Source organism: Grampus griseus (assembly GCF_964374135.1).
Source record: "Grampus griseus genome assembly, chromosome: 13".
NCBI lineage: Eukaryota > Metazoa > Chordata > Mammalia > Artiodactyla > Delphinidae > Grampus > Grampus griseus.
In genome coordinates this window covers 49,150,745-49,167,744 of record NC_139007.1, presented here as the reverse complement: position 1 = coordinate 49,167,744, position 17,000 = coordinate 49,150,745, and the positions used below count along the sequence as shown (strand labels likewise).

Genomic DNA, 17,000 nt, shown 5'->3' with positions numbered 1-17,000 from the left:
CGCTGCCAGGGAGGCCCTATATTTACTTTTTAAGTTCTCTAGGTGATTGCAGTGTTTGCTCAGGGTTGGAAACCACTGCTTTACATGAGCAGAGAATATCTATTAACAAAATCTCAAATAATTCCTAGATAAAACTATTTAAATCCACTGTTCATGCTTCACATTTTTAGAGTTCATATTTGTTTTTCAAGGTAGTTTACATTTTTAGCAGTTTAAACAGTATTTAACTGGCTGCAATAAGCAGCTTTGGCTAAACATTTGATTCATTTCAGGAATGTTTACACGTCTTGATGCTCATACCACACCCAGACCAATTAATTCAGAATCTCTAGGGGTGAGATTTAGGCTTAATTAAAAAAATGTTTTTTGAAACAGCTCCCTACATTCAAATGCAAAGCCGAGTTTGAGAACCACAAATCTAAATAAATATTTGTTGATTTGATTTTCTTTAAATGGTTTCAGCCAAGAACAGTCTAACTCAGTCTCTTTTACAGGATATTATTGACAGACTTATAATTTTGAATTCTGAAGCCAAGATTCGTTCTTTATTCAGCTATGAACAATCACACATCTTTGGTCTAAGGTAAGATGCTGAATTTCACTTGATGTTTTCTTATTGCAAAAACAGTTAAGGATATGTTCTATATCCTTTAAAAAAGTATTTAAAATAAGCTAATTTTTAAAGCATGTTTAAATGTAATTTGTCTTCCTGTAATATTACAAAGTAAATTATAGTCACTAGATTTTTACGTTTACATATAGTCACTCGGTTTTTAGGTTCTGTACTATCACAGTGTATTTCACTTTTGCTCGATTCATTAGAGGCATTCTGTGGACTATTCAGTTTACTCAGGAGTCAACTGGGGCTTCCCTGGATTGGTGTTGGATTGGACTCCTGCCATAATGTAGTCTTGAAAGAGGCCTAGAAATGGATGATTTATCTTGCCCAAATGTTGCTCCTCAATGTTAATCATACTCTTTAACCCAAGGTTTAAATCTTTTCTGGTTGAATTTATATTCCTTAACATTTAAAAGCAGCTGAATTAAAGAAAATTTTTACTTTCATAGGTTCATGATTTCCTTTCTACTAGCAAAGTAACTTTTAAAAGTATGAGGGGGAGGGTGTCAGTGAGAATGTTCTACCTAAGAAATAAAGCAATTACTTTTCTAAAATTAGATTTCTCTAATGGTAGTGTATATTATAAGTCTTAAGCCTTTTTTTTTTTACATTCATTAATAGCTGAGTTTCATTTTTGGATTTATAGTTCAAAGAAGGTAGGAAAAAAAGCTGCAGCTATTATAGTTCTTTGTGGTGGTATGCTCTTTATCTCAAAACGTACTTTCACATTAAATTTTAACTTTCTGTGAATAGCATCAGATAATCATATAGCAAGCAGTGATGAGGAATTCTGGGGAAAACCTATCAGTAGAATCTCCTTTTGCATAGCAAGTATGTTTCTGAGTTTTCTAATTATAGAACATAGATTTTGGTCTCTTGTTATTAATATGTTGAGTAAATTTTTTTTTCTGTATGTTTTCTTTCTTTTGTAGAGTAATATTTTCTTTTGGTGTTCTTCTGGCAAAATATTTAGCAGTAGGATTTTAAGTCATGTAAAAAGCAATCCAAGAAGTAAAATGCTCCTGGGAATAAAATATATTAATTTGCATAGTGTATGCTTTCTCATAATGTCTAAATGGAAACTAGAAAATTTGCCATCCCATTGTAGATACCTATAATAGCCGTGCAATATAGTGGTCAGCAACATGGACTCTGGAGTCAGTCTGCCTACTGTTTACTAGTTTTGTGAAGTGAGATCTCAGTTACCCATCTGTAAAATGGAGGATAACTATATACTTTTCCTCACAGAGTTACCATGAGACTTACATATGAAAAATTAGAAGGGCTTATAGCAGTGCTTGGCACATAGCAAGCACTATAAAAATGTTAGTAATAGATATAAAGTAGCAGTACTTCGTTTCTTTATATCTGTCTACTTGCTGTATACGGTTTTTGAGTTTTACTTAGGAAATAAATTGACTTCATTTTTTCAGAATCTCAGTAGTCTTCCACATCTGCCAAGAAATGTGCTGTTTACAATATCAGCATTCAGACAAAGAAAATGACAAAACCACTTTTTGAGGAAAAGTTTGTATTTTAATTTTATGTGTCTTTTAACGGATTTTTCTTTGACAAGAAATTTCATGGTATTTTGAAGTCCATTCTTATAATACTCAGTTGTATTTTTAAGTTATGCATCTCAAGTTAACTTTCATTTTTTAAATGAAACTTTCACTTTTCTATGAAAGTTTACTTTCATTTTTAAATGAAACTTTCATTTGTCTATGAAAGTTTACTTTCATTTGTCTACTGTTTCAGTCTAGCATTGGTCACTGAGGTCCAGTGGTGATAATTTAAATCATAGCTTAGTATTATATAAATCTCATGTTTCTATGTATTTCAGATTTTTGCCTGTATCATTTTCTTTCACTCCCACAATTTTTTGTTTTTAATTGTACCGTTCCCTCCCAGTAAGTCATCTCATTAATGTGTTTGATTTCTACATTTAGCATTGCTTTGTTCCATTCACTTTATTTTTTTTCCCCTTGCTTCAGAAATCTAGACTAGCATGATGGTAAGTTTGATACAATTTCTTTAGGTTTACCACAGCTCTTAGATGAGGCTAATTTGGGGCTTAAGGAAATGTGGATTTTCACATTCAACAGCATCACATTCTATTTAAGTTTCTGAATTTTTATTTGCCAAGATCTTCTTACAAATCTTATATTGTAAATGACTAATATACAAGAAGCTTGCTCCTTTGATTAGCCCTCCTATCCTCTTTGTTTCCACTTCCAACCTGTCCTTTTCTACTACTGGTATCAGTGTGCAGACATGCCTTCACATGTCCCATTTTACAATGAAATGAAACAAAACACACGCACGGAGAAACTCCTTGACATCACATCTCTCTGCAGTCACTGTCCTATTTCTCTGCCTCTTGCAGCAAAATGTATCTATACGAACTGTCCCTACTTGCTCACCTCTGCTTACTCCTCAGCCCCCTTAGATTTGACACTGACTTTACAGTTCTGTCAGAACTGCACATCCTACTCATCTCAAGGTCGCTTATAACTTTTATGCTGATGAATCTAGTGGATTCTTCTCTTGATTCTCATCTTACTGTAAGTAACATTTGACATAATGGGCCATTTCTATGTGAAAGTTCTTTTAGCTTCTGTGGTACCACATACTCCTATGGCTGCAGTTTCTCCTCCTTTTCATTCTCTAAGCAACCTCTGAATGTTCGAATACTCAGGGCTTGGTCCTGGGTCCACTTTTTTTCTTTACACGCTGCCCCTAGTTCATCCACTTACTCCTTTGCCTTTAAGTATCATCTGTATGCCAACGGATGCCCCAATTTATATCCCCAATCTAAACTATCATTCTGAGCTACCAGACTCATAATATATGACTGCATCCTGATATCTCAATTCATACATTTCTCAGATATCACAAACTTGTCTAAAATTGAACTGTTGGGTCTTCTCCCACAAAAACAAAACAAATCTTTCATTTCCATCTTATTAAGTGGCCCAACTATCTATTTAGTTGTTCAATATTGAGTCATCTTAACTTTCTTTCTTTGTGTTTCAAACAATAATTTGTCTTTATTATAAAGAAATTAACCAATGCAGGAAATTAAATACAATAAATTAAATGAAATTCCTCCTAACTCTGAAAGTGATATTATTAACACTGAGGAAAATCATTCTAGATGTCTTATATTCATATACAGACAGAAGAATAGCTATATGGAAATATTTTATAAAAATGGAATCATAATATGGTTGCTATTTTAAATTCTAAATGAATTTTATAGAAAAGGAAAAGAAACCCTAGTGAAACAGAAGGAATTGCTGAATTTCAAATAGCTGTTTTTTCACTCCAGAGGTAATTATTTCCCCAGCATTTCCTAGAGCTTAAGAACAAAGATTATGTAAAACACTTCAAGTGGTTTGAGCATTATAATTCACTTTTAGACAGTATGCTCTGTGCTACATGTGGGAGATGTAATAATGTGTAAATGTGATGTGGTTCTCATTCTCTTTAACTTGGCTACCTAGTGAGGAATTGGATTTTAAGATAATGAAAAATGTGAGGTAATTAATGCAGAAGAGAACAGCATCTTTTTTTTTTTTTGCGGTACACGGACCTCTCACTGTTGTGGCCTCTCCTGTTGCGGAGCACAGGCTCCGGACGCACAGGCTCAGTAGTTGTGGCTCACGGGCCTAGCCACTCCGCAGCATGTAGGATCTTCCCGGACCGGGGCACGAACCTGTGTCCCCTGCATCGGCAGGTGGACTCTCAACCACTGTGCCACCAGGGAAGCCCGAGAATAGCATCTTTATAAAGCTCTCCATCTTCCCATTTTAAATAACTGGCAATTCCAGACTCTATTATGGGCCTGTCAAGGAGCTCCAGAATATCTCCACCTTTCCTGTGTATAATATTTTCCACCTTACTCAGCCTGAACTAATGCTCTGAGTAAGTTAGACTTATCTCCCTCAAGCACAGTGTTTATTATTGCCTCTATACCTGTTTGTCTTGAATATTGTCTTCACTTTTGCTGTCTTTGTACAAATTTGGATCATCCTTCAAGGAAAAGCTTGCTTCATGAATTACTTTCTCCATGACTTATTATTATAAGAACACTCTGATAATTTTCCTGAATGTCCTTTGCCTTTTTTGTCATTCACACATTCTTAATTTTATTTCTGTCTCTGACTAAAACTTAAACTTCCCAAGGGAGTATCATTTTCTTTTACTTTCATGTCTACCACATTGCCAAGTACTTTTTGGTTATTTGTTTAACATTCATTTGCTAAATCTGTTGATTAAAAACAGTTGCCTGGAAACTTTTTTAAAGAAAGTTGTACACTTATTATATGCTGCTGCAAATTATTTTCTTGAACACCTGTCTTTTAAGGGCACTAATTAAGGCACAATGAGGTTTTTGTCCTCGATAATTTGAGCTATAATTAACATGACCTATTAATTTCAGGTGTGTAACATAATGAGTTGATACTTGTATGTATTGTGAAACGGTCACCACAAAAGTCTAGTTAAGATCATCATCATACATAGTTACAGGAATCTCTTTTCTTGTGATGAGAACTTTTAAGATTTACTGTCTTAGCAGCTTTCAAATACGGAATACACTCTTCACCCATTTTGCGCCCCCCCCGCCCTTGGCAATCACCAGTTTGTTCTCTGTATCTGAGTTATTTGGTTTTTTTAAAATAACATGCTTATATTACTATGTCTTGATTTTTGAAATTTAGATTTGATCTCTTTTTTGAATACTTTTAAATTTTTTATTTATTTATTTGGCTGCGTTGGGTCTTAGTTGCAACACTTGGGATCTTTGTTGCTGCGTGTGGGATCTTTGTCGCTGCGTGTGGGATCTTTGTCGCAGCATGCGGGCTCTTTAGTTGTGGCATGTGAACTCTTAGTTATGACATGTGGGATCTTGTTCCCTGACCAGGGATCGAACCTGGGCCCCCTGCCTTGGGAATGTGGAGTCTTAGCCACTGGACCACCAGAGAAGTTCCTGATCTCCTGTCTTAAAGAATTTCGAGTCTTAGGACTTAGGTTTCCTCTGCTCTCCCTCTCTCCCTGCTCTGTAATTTCATCACAATCTTGATTAAATCACTAGTGGAAGTTTACATTATTGTGTCTATATAAATATTATTCATTTATGGACCAAGTAGTATACTATGACTATTTCCTTTTTCCTACTTTATTTTTTCTGAAGTTAACAATTGCATGGCTTTTTCCCATTTGCTTCATTTTCTGTGTATCTACTAATGTATTTCCAGACTGTCCTAAAAAAATATATATATATACTACGTCTGCTGCTGCATAACACTTGTATAGTGCTCATTATGTCCCAGGTACTGGTATTAGTTTCACATTTAAATCTCTTAATTTTAGAACCACCCTATCAAATAGGTACTCTAATTAGCTTCATTTTTTAAAATGACTCAGCTGAGCCACAGAAGTTAAGCCTTTTAAGATGACACACCTAGTAATTAATGAAGCTGGTATTTGGACCCAGATGGTCTGGTTCCAGAGAATATAATGCCTGACCCATACATTGCATTGTTTTACAACAGGCGTCCCCAACCCCTGGTACCGGTCTGTGGCCTGTTAGGAACCGGACCGCACAGCAGGAGATGAGCAGTGAGCGAGCCAAACTTCATCTGTATTTACAGCTGCTCCCCATCACTCGTATTACCGCCTGAGCTCCGCCTCCTGTCAGATCAGCGGCAGCATTAGATTCTTACGGGAGCTCAAACTGTACTGTGAACTGTGCATGTGAGGGATCTAGGTTGTCTGCTCCTTATGAGACTCTAATGCCTGAGGCGATCTGAGGCGGTGATGCTAGTGCTGGGGAGCGGCTGCAAATACAGGTTATCATTAGCAGAGAGGTTTGACTGCACAGAGACCATAATAAATCAATTGCTTGCAGACTCATATCAAAACCCTATCAGTGAGTGGCAAGTGAAAACAAGCTCTTGGCTCCCACTGATTCTGCATTATGGTGAGTTGTATAATTATTTCATTATATATTACAATGTAATAATAACAGAAATAAAGTGCACAGTAAGTGTAATGCGCTTGAATCATCCTGAAACCATTCCCCCCCACACCCCAGTCCATAGAAAAATTGTCTTCCACGAAACCAGTCCCTGGTGCCAAAAAGGTTGGGGACTGCTGTTTTGCAACATAAATGTCAAGGGCCTTATAACCATTCTGTCCGATTATATTTTATAGTCTCAAGGTTTTTACATTCTTGAAGGCAGGGACCATATCCTGTTCATATTTGTGAATAATAAACTAAAGGACATCAGGTAATATTTTATCTTTTTTTCTTATATCACATGTGTTTGTACTGGAGGATCTTTTAGCCTTGTATATCAGCCTTCCTGGGATTTCCCTTCACCGTCATCCTGGGAATTGCTTCTTCTCTCTTCTGATTTGGATTCTCTTTTACCTGGGATTTAATTTCCTATTTCTTGGCTTACTCCCATGTTTTGATGGAGATAACTTTTTCAGAAAGGATTGGGGGATGGAGATATTCACAATATAATGTCGGGAGCTACAAAACAAATGGGTAAGTTGTAACTGATTTAGTAGGTCAGCAAAGCTAAAAGTAAATTGGCAGGGAATGCCCAGAAGCAACTTTTTATCACAGTATTCTAGAAACACTAGGAATTAGAGACACCACTGAAAATGGAGATGAAAATAGAGGATTAGGTGTGAAAGTCTAAGATTTTCAATAATAGGATTAGTTCAAATTATAAGATTTAGATATGCCCTCACATTCTCTCAATTCCTACCCACTCAGCCTAGGTTACTGTTCTTCCCAACTTCGGCAGAACATTGGAGGTTTACCTTCTGGAAATCGTGAATCAGAGACAAGTGCAGCTAAGGGAAGCGGTATTGTGTTGAAAAAGATTAAATGTTATTATCTGTCAGTTCAAGAGATATATTATCATTCAATTTCCTCTCCTCCCCAAATTTGTTTTTCTTAGCATTAATAAGGCATTATTTTTCCATCTGCTTAGTTTTTCCCTATGTATCTACCAGTAATATATCTCAAGACTTTTCCTGCAAAAGCATAATAATAATAATGTCAAATATGACAGTGCTTACTGTGTGTCAGGTATTATTCTAAGCACTTGGAGGATTGGTTTAAGAAGATTGGTGGAAGAGGTATATAGATGATCCTCTGAGAATACACTCAGATTGAGGGAGTATTTTTGACTCATGTCAATGCTCTGATCTCTCCTTCTGCAAAGGAGGTAAAATAATCCCTTTTGTTTGGCTCCGCCTCTTTCCTCAGCTACCCTAGTGCTTACTCAGCTGGGCTTATGACCAAAGTAGACATGGTGGCAGGGGCTAGACATTGTTTATCAAATAAGGATCAAAAAACAGGAATATTTATTTAACAAAGAGAACATGGATTTGCTCCAAAATGTTAGCAGACCATGTGTGTATCTTGTATTGCCCCTTGCTAGAAGCTCCGTATAGTATCTAATCAGCCATTAAGTTTGAACATTGAATCTGCTGGATTAAAGGCTCAAGTGATAGAGTTTCTAGATTTGGAGCCTGCCTCAGATCTTATTCTAACCTCTAGGTCACATAAAGTTGATAGTTAGGGGTTACTTGATATAAATCAGAGAAGCATACCCAAATATTGTAGGTGTTGCTTCTAAAACTCACAGAGGCTAAAATCATGCATTATGTCACTTCCTTGGTGGTAAATAGTATAAGATTTAATAATACATCATGTATATTACATGTGATATCTTGACATTCTAGGGCACTAGAACTCAGAAACTTCACTGAGATGCCAATGAAATGTCCCAGTTTTTTGGATCTCTCACTCTCTGGCACACCTATTTTTTTTTTTTTTTTTTTTTTACTAAAACATGTAGAATGCCAGATACTTCCTTTTCACGTAGGTCCAGTTAACATATCATCGGTAGAGTAGTTTTTCATGATGATCTGAGGGATGATAGGACAGTCAAGGCTGCCCTGGACTAAATTTTGTTACAATGAAAGATGTGTTACTGTCCATGTTGGGTGAAAGCAGACTGCTCCTGGTATTCACATTGGCCAAATTAGCAGTATCTTCTCAGTTAGAGGCTTTGTTAATTTACTCTCCTAAGGAGACTTCATCCTGATTATGTCTTTTGTTACATATAATTAACAGATACACTAAGGCAGGAAACATGTGCAGACTGAGCAATGCAGTATAAAGTGTCTAATAAAGATAGGGACTTAGCCTTCAGTGCCTGAGGTGAGATGAGAAAGCTGTTATTAGATGTCATCAATAAACCTGACTCAAATAAGGCAGTAGATTTTTTTTTTTTTTTTTTTTTTTTTTTTTTTTGGCGGTATGCGGGCCTCTCACTGTTGTGGCCTCTCCCGTTGCGGAGCACAGGCTCCGGATGCGCAGGCTCAGTGGCCATGGCTCACGGGCCCAGCCGCTCCGCAGCATGTGGGATCTTCCCGGAACGGGGCACGAACCCGCGTCCCCTGCATCGACAGGCGACTCTCAACCACTGCGCCACCAGGGAAGCCCAGGCAGTAGATCTGATTGAATATCAACACAGGTACACAAATTCTTTCATGGAGTTACTGCAGGGGCCTGGATCCTTTCCCACTTTAAATAGTCATGTCATGCCTCCAAAAGCTTTCCTGCAGGCAGACAAACTCTTATGTCTTCACCACCTTCAAACAGCAACACCATATCCCTGAGTGCTAGACTGTTTGGGTTCCTGGGAACCATAAGGCTATAATAGTGTCTGTAATATTTGCACATTGCTTAGGATTGTATGAAATAGAGAATGAATAGCTAAGGTCTGTGATTACTGTCTGTCTTTTGGTGTACAGAAACTTCTCTTATTTTGATGAAAGTAACCTATAACACCTAACAACCTGAGGGGGTTTGTGCCTGGGGTAGGTAGACTCCATCTAATTCTGTGTTCTGAGAGAGAGATACCCATACATATTCACAAACACTTTGAAGTTTCTTCTGTGAAACTTACCGTTGATATCTTTACATTAACTTATTTTTAATACTTTATCTGTCCATAAAAAACTGAAAATATACCATTAAAGCACTTATCCAGTAATGAATTTGGATTCATCTTGGATAATTGTTGATTTTCTTTGGAATACTTCTTGATATAACTAACTTTATGTTTGAAATAAGCAGCAGATTTTTTTCTTAACTTCGGGAAATTTGGGTTGGGGCCAACAAAACTTAAACTTCACAATTTGTTACTTGTAAGCCTAATAATATGTAAGTTTTGAAACATGTTTTTATGGTCACTTTTCAAAAATTAATGGATATAAAATAATCTGCACACAACACTCCAATTCACTTTGTAAACCTAGCCTCATGGTTAGGCTAAAAAGATGGTCTTACTCAACTGGCTTTTTCTTCCATGTTTACTGTAGCTGCTAGCTTATACAAATATGCTGATATAATTAATGAAACATTAAGATCTGTTTATTAGATGATTACATGATTGAGTAGTAAATGGCACTCATTGTTATCAAGGCTTTTATGCATAATTATTAAAGTATGCATTGTTTTATTGGTGTTTTCGATTTGTTCATTTATTGCACACGTTTATATTTCTTATAGATATAATGCTATACTTTTCCCATTATCCACCCAAGCATGACACAAGTTTTTTATGAAATATTAAAAATATAAATCCTGCATAAAATATAAACATAAATTTAGCAAAGTGTTGTAGAATAAATGTCTACATAAAATCCCAGTCAAGTAAACAAAGAGAACTTACTAGTACTCTGCATTTGTTGATCATGACTGCCTCCCATCTCCCTAATGGGTAACCACTATTCTGACTTTTATGGTATTTACTACTTTATTTTATATTTTTACTACTTAGTTATGTATTTCCAAAAAAATACATTTAATTTTGTTGCTTTTTGGGCTTTATTTTAGTGGTAGCATAGACTGTATACTCTGTGACATCTGACCTTTTATATGTAGCATTATGTTTCTAAGGTCAATACTCATTGCTATATGATATTCCATAGCATGAGTATACTGTGTTTTGTTTATATATTATGCTACTAGCAGACGTTTGAGATACTTATAGTTCTCTAGTTTTGGCTATTATAAACAACTACACGTGGAACATTAGCTACGTATCTCTGTGTGCATATATATACATAATTTTTTTGTGTGTTACAGAAAAGGTATCTAAATATTCAAAGGTATGTTTTTGAACTTCCTATTCTATTCAGTTGGATTTTGTTCATCCTTGTACAAATATTAGATTCTGTTAATTACTATAGCTTTATAATATGTTACAATAATTGATAGGGTGATTGTTCCCACTTGGTTCTTTTCCAAAAATATCGTGGCTACTTTTAGTCCTTTTTTTTCCATACAAATTTTAGAATCATCTTGTCACACAAACCAGCCCACTGGGATTTTAATTATCCTTGGATTGAATCTACAGATAAATAGTGAGTGAACTGACATCTTTATACTGAGTTTTCCAATCTGTAAACATTGTATATATCTCCATTTTATTTAAGTATTCTCTAATTACTCTCATTAGGACATTGGGGTTTTTTTCATAGGTCTTATATTTCTTTTGTTAGTTTAATATTTGTAGCCTTATGTTCCCCAGTATATACTACAGTATGTGGCAATATCACCCAGTGGTTTAAGAGCATGGACTCTGGAACCACATCATCAAAGTGATTTTAGACAAGATTCGTAACCTCTCTATGCCTCCATTTTTTCGTATGTGAAATGGAGACAGTAACTCTACCTTCCTTGGAGTTATTGTGAGACTAAATATGTCACATAAATTTAGGACGTGGTAAGCACCATATCTGAGATAAATGTCTGAGACTGTATAGATATACCAATTATTAATTCATTTAACTATTCTCCTTTAAATGCTTTTAGGTTGTTAGTGGAGCCATTTTGTTGAACTCTTACCACAAACTTTGTGGCTTAAAACATCACACACTTACCTCAGTTTCTCTCTACTTGGTTCTCTCTGCTTGGTTCCTTGTTCATAGTCTTACAAGGCTACAATCAAGGTGTCAGATGGGGCTGTGATCTCTTTTGAAGCTCAATCAGGAAAGTATCTGTTTCCAAACTCACAGATTTTTGGCAGAATGTAGTTCCTTATGGTTTTAGGACTGAAGGTCATATTTTCTTGCTGCTTAGAGGCTAGAGGCCTTGCAGCTTTGTTAATTGAAGTCTGCCCTCAATTCTTAGAGGCTACCTGTAGTTCCTTGCCACGTGGTTTCTCCAGTATGGCTGCTTGCTTCTTCAAAGCCAGCAGAGTAGAGAGACTCCAGCGAGAATGGCATACTGTTCTTCAAACATGCCAGTCATGCTCTCAACCTTCAGTCCCTTGCTCAAGCTGTTTGCTCTGCCTTGGAACGTTTATCCCTCAGATAGCTCCATGGCTTGTTTCTTCATTTCTTTTAGGTCTTTACTCAGGTGTCACCTTCTTGCTGAGGTCTTTCCTAACTACCTTATTTGAAATTGCGTACAGTGATCTATCCCCACTGCTCTCTTGTTAAAACTCCTTATTCACTTCCCTGCTTTAGTTGTATCCATGCTGTGTTTTTGTTGTTGTTGTTGTTACTGTTCCCCTCCTCTAGTATTTAGCATTCCATAAAGACTGGGATTTTTGTGCATGTGTGTTCAGTGAGGTATCCTTGGCACTTAAAACAGTAATAGGCACTTAGTAGGTATTCAACCAATATTTCTTAAAATCAAGTAAATTGAATTTTATGTCATGGGGAAGGATAGTTTCCAAATAAACAGTTTTATCATCTTCTGATAATGAACATCATTATTTCCTTTCAGATAGCATTCCTCTTTTTCTTATCTTTTTTGCATTGGCTTAAACTTCTAAAACAATGCTAAATAATGGACAGTTTTGCTGTTTTCATGACCTTAATGGGAATGCTATTTTTTGGAGGACAGGGAGTAGAGAGTGGTTGAATCTTAGATTAAGTAGCTTTCAAGCATCTGGTCAGATGATTATATATTTTCTATTACATATAGATGTCATGAATTATATCAGGAGATGTTTCAATATTAAACTATCCTTTTCTTCCTGGAATGAACGGTGCTTGATCACAGTATGCTATTATTTTAATTTACTGCTGGATCAAATTTGCTAACCTTATATTATTCCTAGTATTTGTAGGATTTTAAAAGTCTTACATCGTTTGTTAAAGTTTCTATTTACTCATTCTCTAATGAGAATTCAGTCCAGGCATGGATCCGCTTTCAGAGCTACTCTAATTCACCTTGGATCGTCTAATTGTCCATCTATAGTCTATAGACTCCTCTTTTCAAATCATAAACTAGAGGATGTTGAGGTTATTTTCATTACCTGTTCACTGATTTAGTAACCTAAAGAAAGTAGAAAGGTTACTAGGTCCTCCCTAAACCTTTATAACTTAAAGCTTTATTACCTAGTTTGGTGACAACTTGATCCTTCTTATTTTTCTAACAAAACATCTAAAGTCATCCTTGGTATCTTTCTTCTTTTTGCTCCACATATTCCGTCCACCAGGAAATTCTGTCTGCCTTTGACATATTTTAAATTCCTCTATATATTTGCATCTGTTTGAATTTTCGTTTGTTTATTCATGCCATTACTACACTTTTAAAATTTTCACAGCTTTGTAATGTGTGTTACTATCTGGTGTTAGACCTCCTCCCAGTATTGCTTCATTGTCCTGCTGGTATTGAATGTTGCTGTGGGTATATCTGAGAACAGCTTGATTCCCTTCCCCCCAACCCCAACTCTGTTAGTGACTTACCTTTTTCCCTGGACACCCCAGTGGTTCTTTCTCTAAGTCTAATAGCTCTGTCTCAGTGTTGACTCTTTTGGTTCAGTTTACCCTGGACATGCTGTCATGGTTGCTTTTCTCCTGGAATTTGACCAGTATCTCTAAAGATGTATCCTGTTAGGTTATTTCTGTTTTCTCTTCAAGAAATCAGTAGTTTAAATTCTTTATTTTCATTATGTTTTTCACACTCTCATTCTGTTCCCTGTATCATTTATTGTGCTTTTAGCAGCATCTGTTCTTTTTTGCTATTTCTAATTGTGCATTAATTTCTGTGACACTTTTGTTCTTCTGCTTCTTTCCTTAGCTCTGCCAGTTCATGTTTTATCTTTTCTGGTTGTTTTGCTGTTTCTTTCCTGTGCTTATACAGCTCTACTTTGTGCAAAGAGCTTATTGGAGACTACTGCTTTATGAAACTTTTCAGTTGAGAGGTAATTGCAATATAATATTCTGTAAGTTATACAACCTGTTGATTTGATACATTTATATAACTTAAAGAATTCACGGACAATTATTTGGTCATAGTTTTGGAGTGTATAATGGCTGCCCTGTGTGTTTGTATTTGCCATCTGCTCATCCTGTTATTTCCTCCTTTTTCTTGGAGCACCTTTGTATGCGTCCTGTGGTATTTGTTTTTGGAGGAGTGTGAGTTCTTTCACCATCAGCTGTTTACATGAGGATCGTGTTGAAGAGAAGTTATGGTCATGTTCCCAGTTAGTTGAACTTTTTCTGTGGGCCTGAGTTTTTGGTCTGTGTATGTTTTTGTGTTGTCCCTGCCAATCTCACTATGCGTGTAGTCAGTTTTAATTATTAATAATTGTCTCTATAACCTGTAACCAATAACTAATAATTGATTTGTCTGTGACTCCATGTTCTACCTTGTTTCTTCTATTACTACGAACCATAATAGGACCAGGGATCTTCCTGCCTCTGTCTCGTGTATCCTGTTTCCACTATTGTAAACAGAGAGTTTCATCTGAGTATACTCCTCATTTCTGAAAATTTTGTTTTTATGAATTTTTTTGAGAAATTAATTCTGTTGTTTTTCATGGGCAGCCATGACATCCTTTCTCAGTTTCTTTCCTTCCCATAGTGGTCTTTGCCCAATTTTGATTGCCCTTGACTGTCCTTCAGCTCATTTTGTGGCTAAACATTTTTATGATCTTTTCCTTCCTTCTCAATCCTTGGGGTTATTTCTAGGCTGAGAAAAGGGAAATACCAACTTACACTACCATCTTTAAACTAGAAGTCTAAGTATTCTTTTCATTTTATCTAGCACAAATGTTCTTACTTTTATAAACTAAGTATGGAACATTTCTCTAAATTGATAGTAGATTTTCCCTTAGTTTTGGATAAATTTGGTTATTTTAGCCAGGTTCTGGGGAGTGATGTTGAATTGCCATTTTTGACTGTTAAATGCATCCACCAAACATTTTTCTATTTATGGATGCTATTGACTAGATAAAACATGTTATTGCACCAAAATTCAAAAACTGTAAAAGATATACTGTGAGAAGTATATTCCCTTCAGTCTGTCAGATTCCAACCACCGCCCCCACCCCGCCCAGCTAACAACTCTTACCAGTTTCTTTTTTGTCTTTAGAGAGGGATTCTACGTAGAAACAAATATGTACTTAAATATGTATTCAAATGTTTCTCCATTTTGGTTCAAATGCTACCACTATGCACGTCTTGTGCCTCTTCTTTTTTACTTAACATACCTTGGAGATAGTTCCTGTGTGACTCAAAATGCATTCTCACAGTTTTTGGTTGAATCATGATCAAAACAAAATCTTCACATTCATTTTATTTTTCTTTTAATTTATAACTTCCTTTATCCCCTCTTTTTTTTATGAACATTTTTTTTTCCAGAAGAAATATATAATGTGTAGTATTCTCCAAATTCTGGTTTTTGTGTTGACTGTTTCCCTCTTGTGGTGTCTTTTTACATATTTCTCTGAGCCTTGTATCAGTATAAACTGATAATGAGATATCTAGGATTGGTTAGTTTCAGGTTCTGTTTTTTTGGCAAGAATATTTTGTAGATGGTGCACTCACTGTACATCCTCTTGCATCACAATAGGAGCCTCATGATTTCTACTTTTAGTAATGTTAAGATAGATCATTGTGTTTTGGTGTTCTCAGCTTTATCTGACAATTATAAAGTTAGCCATTGACATTTCACCTAATAAATATTTCCTGGATTGGTAGCAAGATGATTCTGTCATTCCTTCTGTATTTAATTGAGTAAAAAGTGGTGGCAATTTGTAGTTTTTATAGATTTGCTAATGTTCCCTAATTAATTTTTAAATTAAGTATCAGTTGAGAATAAAATTTATTATTCCTAGATGTAGATAAATTTTTAAACTAGATTAGAAATAACCCATGGTCTTTAAATGATATTTCAATTAGAAAATTTTTTGAGGTCAATTATTCAAAATGATTAAAAATATATCTGAAATAACTACCTGATTTTTCTTACAAAATTTTTATTTCCATTTCTCTTGGTTTGAGACACCAAGAAAGTTTCTAAACTTTTAGGATATATTTTTGAAAATCTACTTTTATTGTTCCTTTTTATTTAGGTTATTAAGTGTCGTATGCTGTGATCTAGACACTCTTCTCCTATTGGAGGCTCAGTATCAAGTATCTGAAATGTTACTAAATGCTCAAGAAGAAAATACCTTAGAGACCTCTGACAGTCACAGGTAAAAAAATAATAATAATAATAAAATAATTAAGAGACAATAACAGCTTTCTTTACAGATGTTCTGTTGAGGCAGTAATTTTCTGTACAGTTTATTTAATGTTTTTCCATTATCTGAATTCAGTAGATTTAAATAAGAGTAAAAGGCAATAAAGCATAAATGTCACAGTTAAAAAGATTGTAGACAATGTTCTTGGAGACAGCTTACAGAGTACTACTTTTTAAGTTTCTGTTTAGTTTTTTGTTTTTTAGTTAAGTCCTAACTTTATTAAGTTGTATCAGCTTTAAATTCAGACTCATGTGAAAGATGACTCATTAAACAAAACATTTGATTTTTGTGTCCCTTATAGAGGCAATTTTTACTTCATTCTCTTAATTATGTTAGTTCATAGTTATAAATTCTGATTATTGCAAAATGAGGTTATGGTAATATCTTGAAAACTTTTTTCTATTAATATGTCATACTTACTATTACCTTGATTCGGTTGACATATCTTGAACACACATTCAATAGCTGGCATTGTTTTTGTGTCTGTAATTTAAAAAAAGTGTGCCTCCACTCTAGCTAGACCTTGGAAAAATAGTACAGAATACCAGGCCACATTACTGAATACTCTAGGTTTGATATAGAAGGATATTATTAACAGCTGCAGGAAGTGTGGAGGATACAAAGTGAAGAATTTGAATTAAGTCACTGGATCTAGAACTTAAGGGAACTTTGGCTAAGAATGTGGTTTCCCTGGTGGCACAGTGTTAAGAATCTGCCTGCCAATGTAGGAGATACGGGTTCGAACCCTGGTCCGGGAAGATCCCACATGCCACGGAGCAACTAAGCCCGTGTGCCAC

General features: G+C 35.5%; 1 protein-coding gene across 1 annotated transcript in view; it reads left to right on the top strand.

Annotated features, from left to right (window-relative positions):
- The window catches only part of TBC1D32 (TBC1 domain family member 32), a 184,002-nt gene that overhangs the window by 90,093 nt on the left and 76,909 nt on the right, over positions 1–17,000 (top strand). Inside the window, exons 23-24 of the mRNA XM_082669226.1 lie at positions 495–583; positions 16,033–16,155. Of these exons, the coding sequence (XP_082525352.1) occupies positions 495–583; positions 16,033–16,155 (212 nt within the window). The remainder of the gene's footprint in view (positions 1–494; positions 584–16,032; positions 16,156–17,000) is intronic.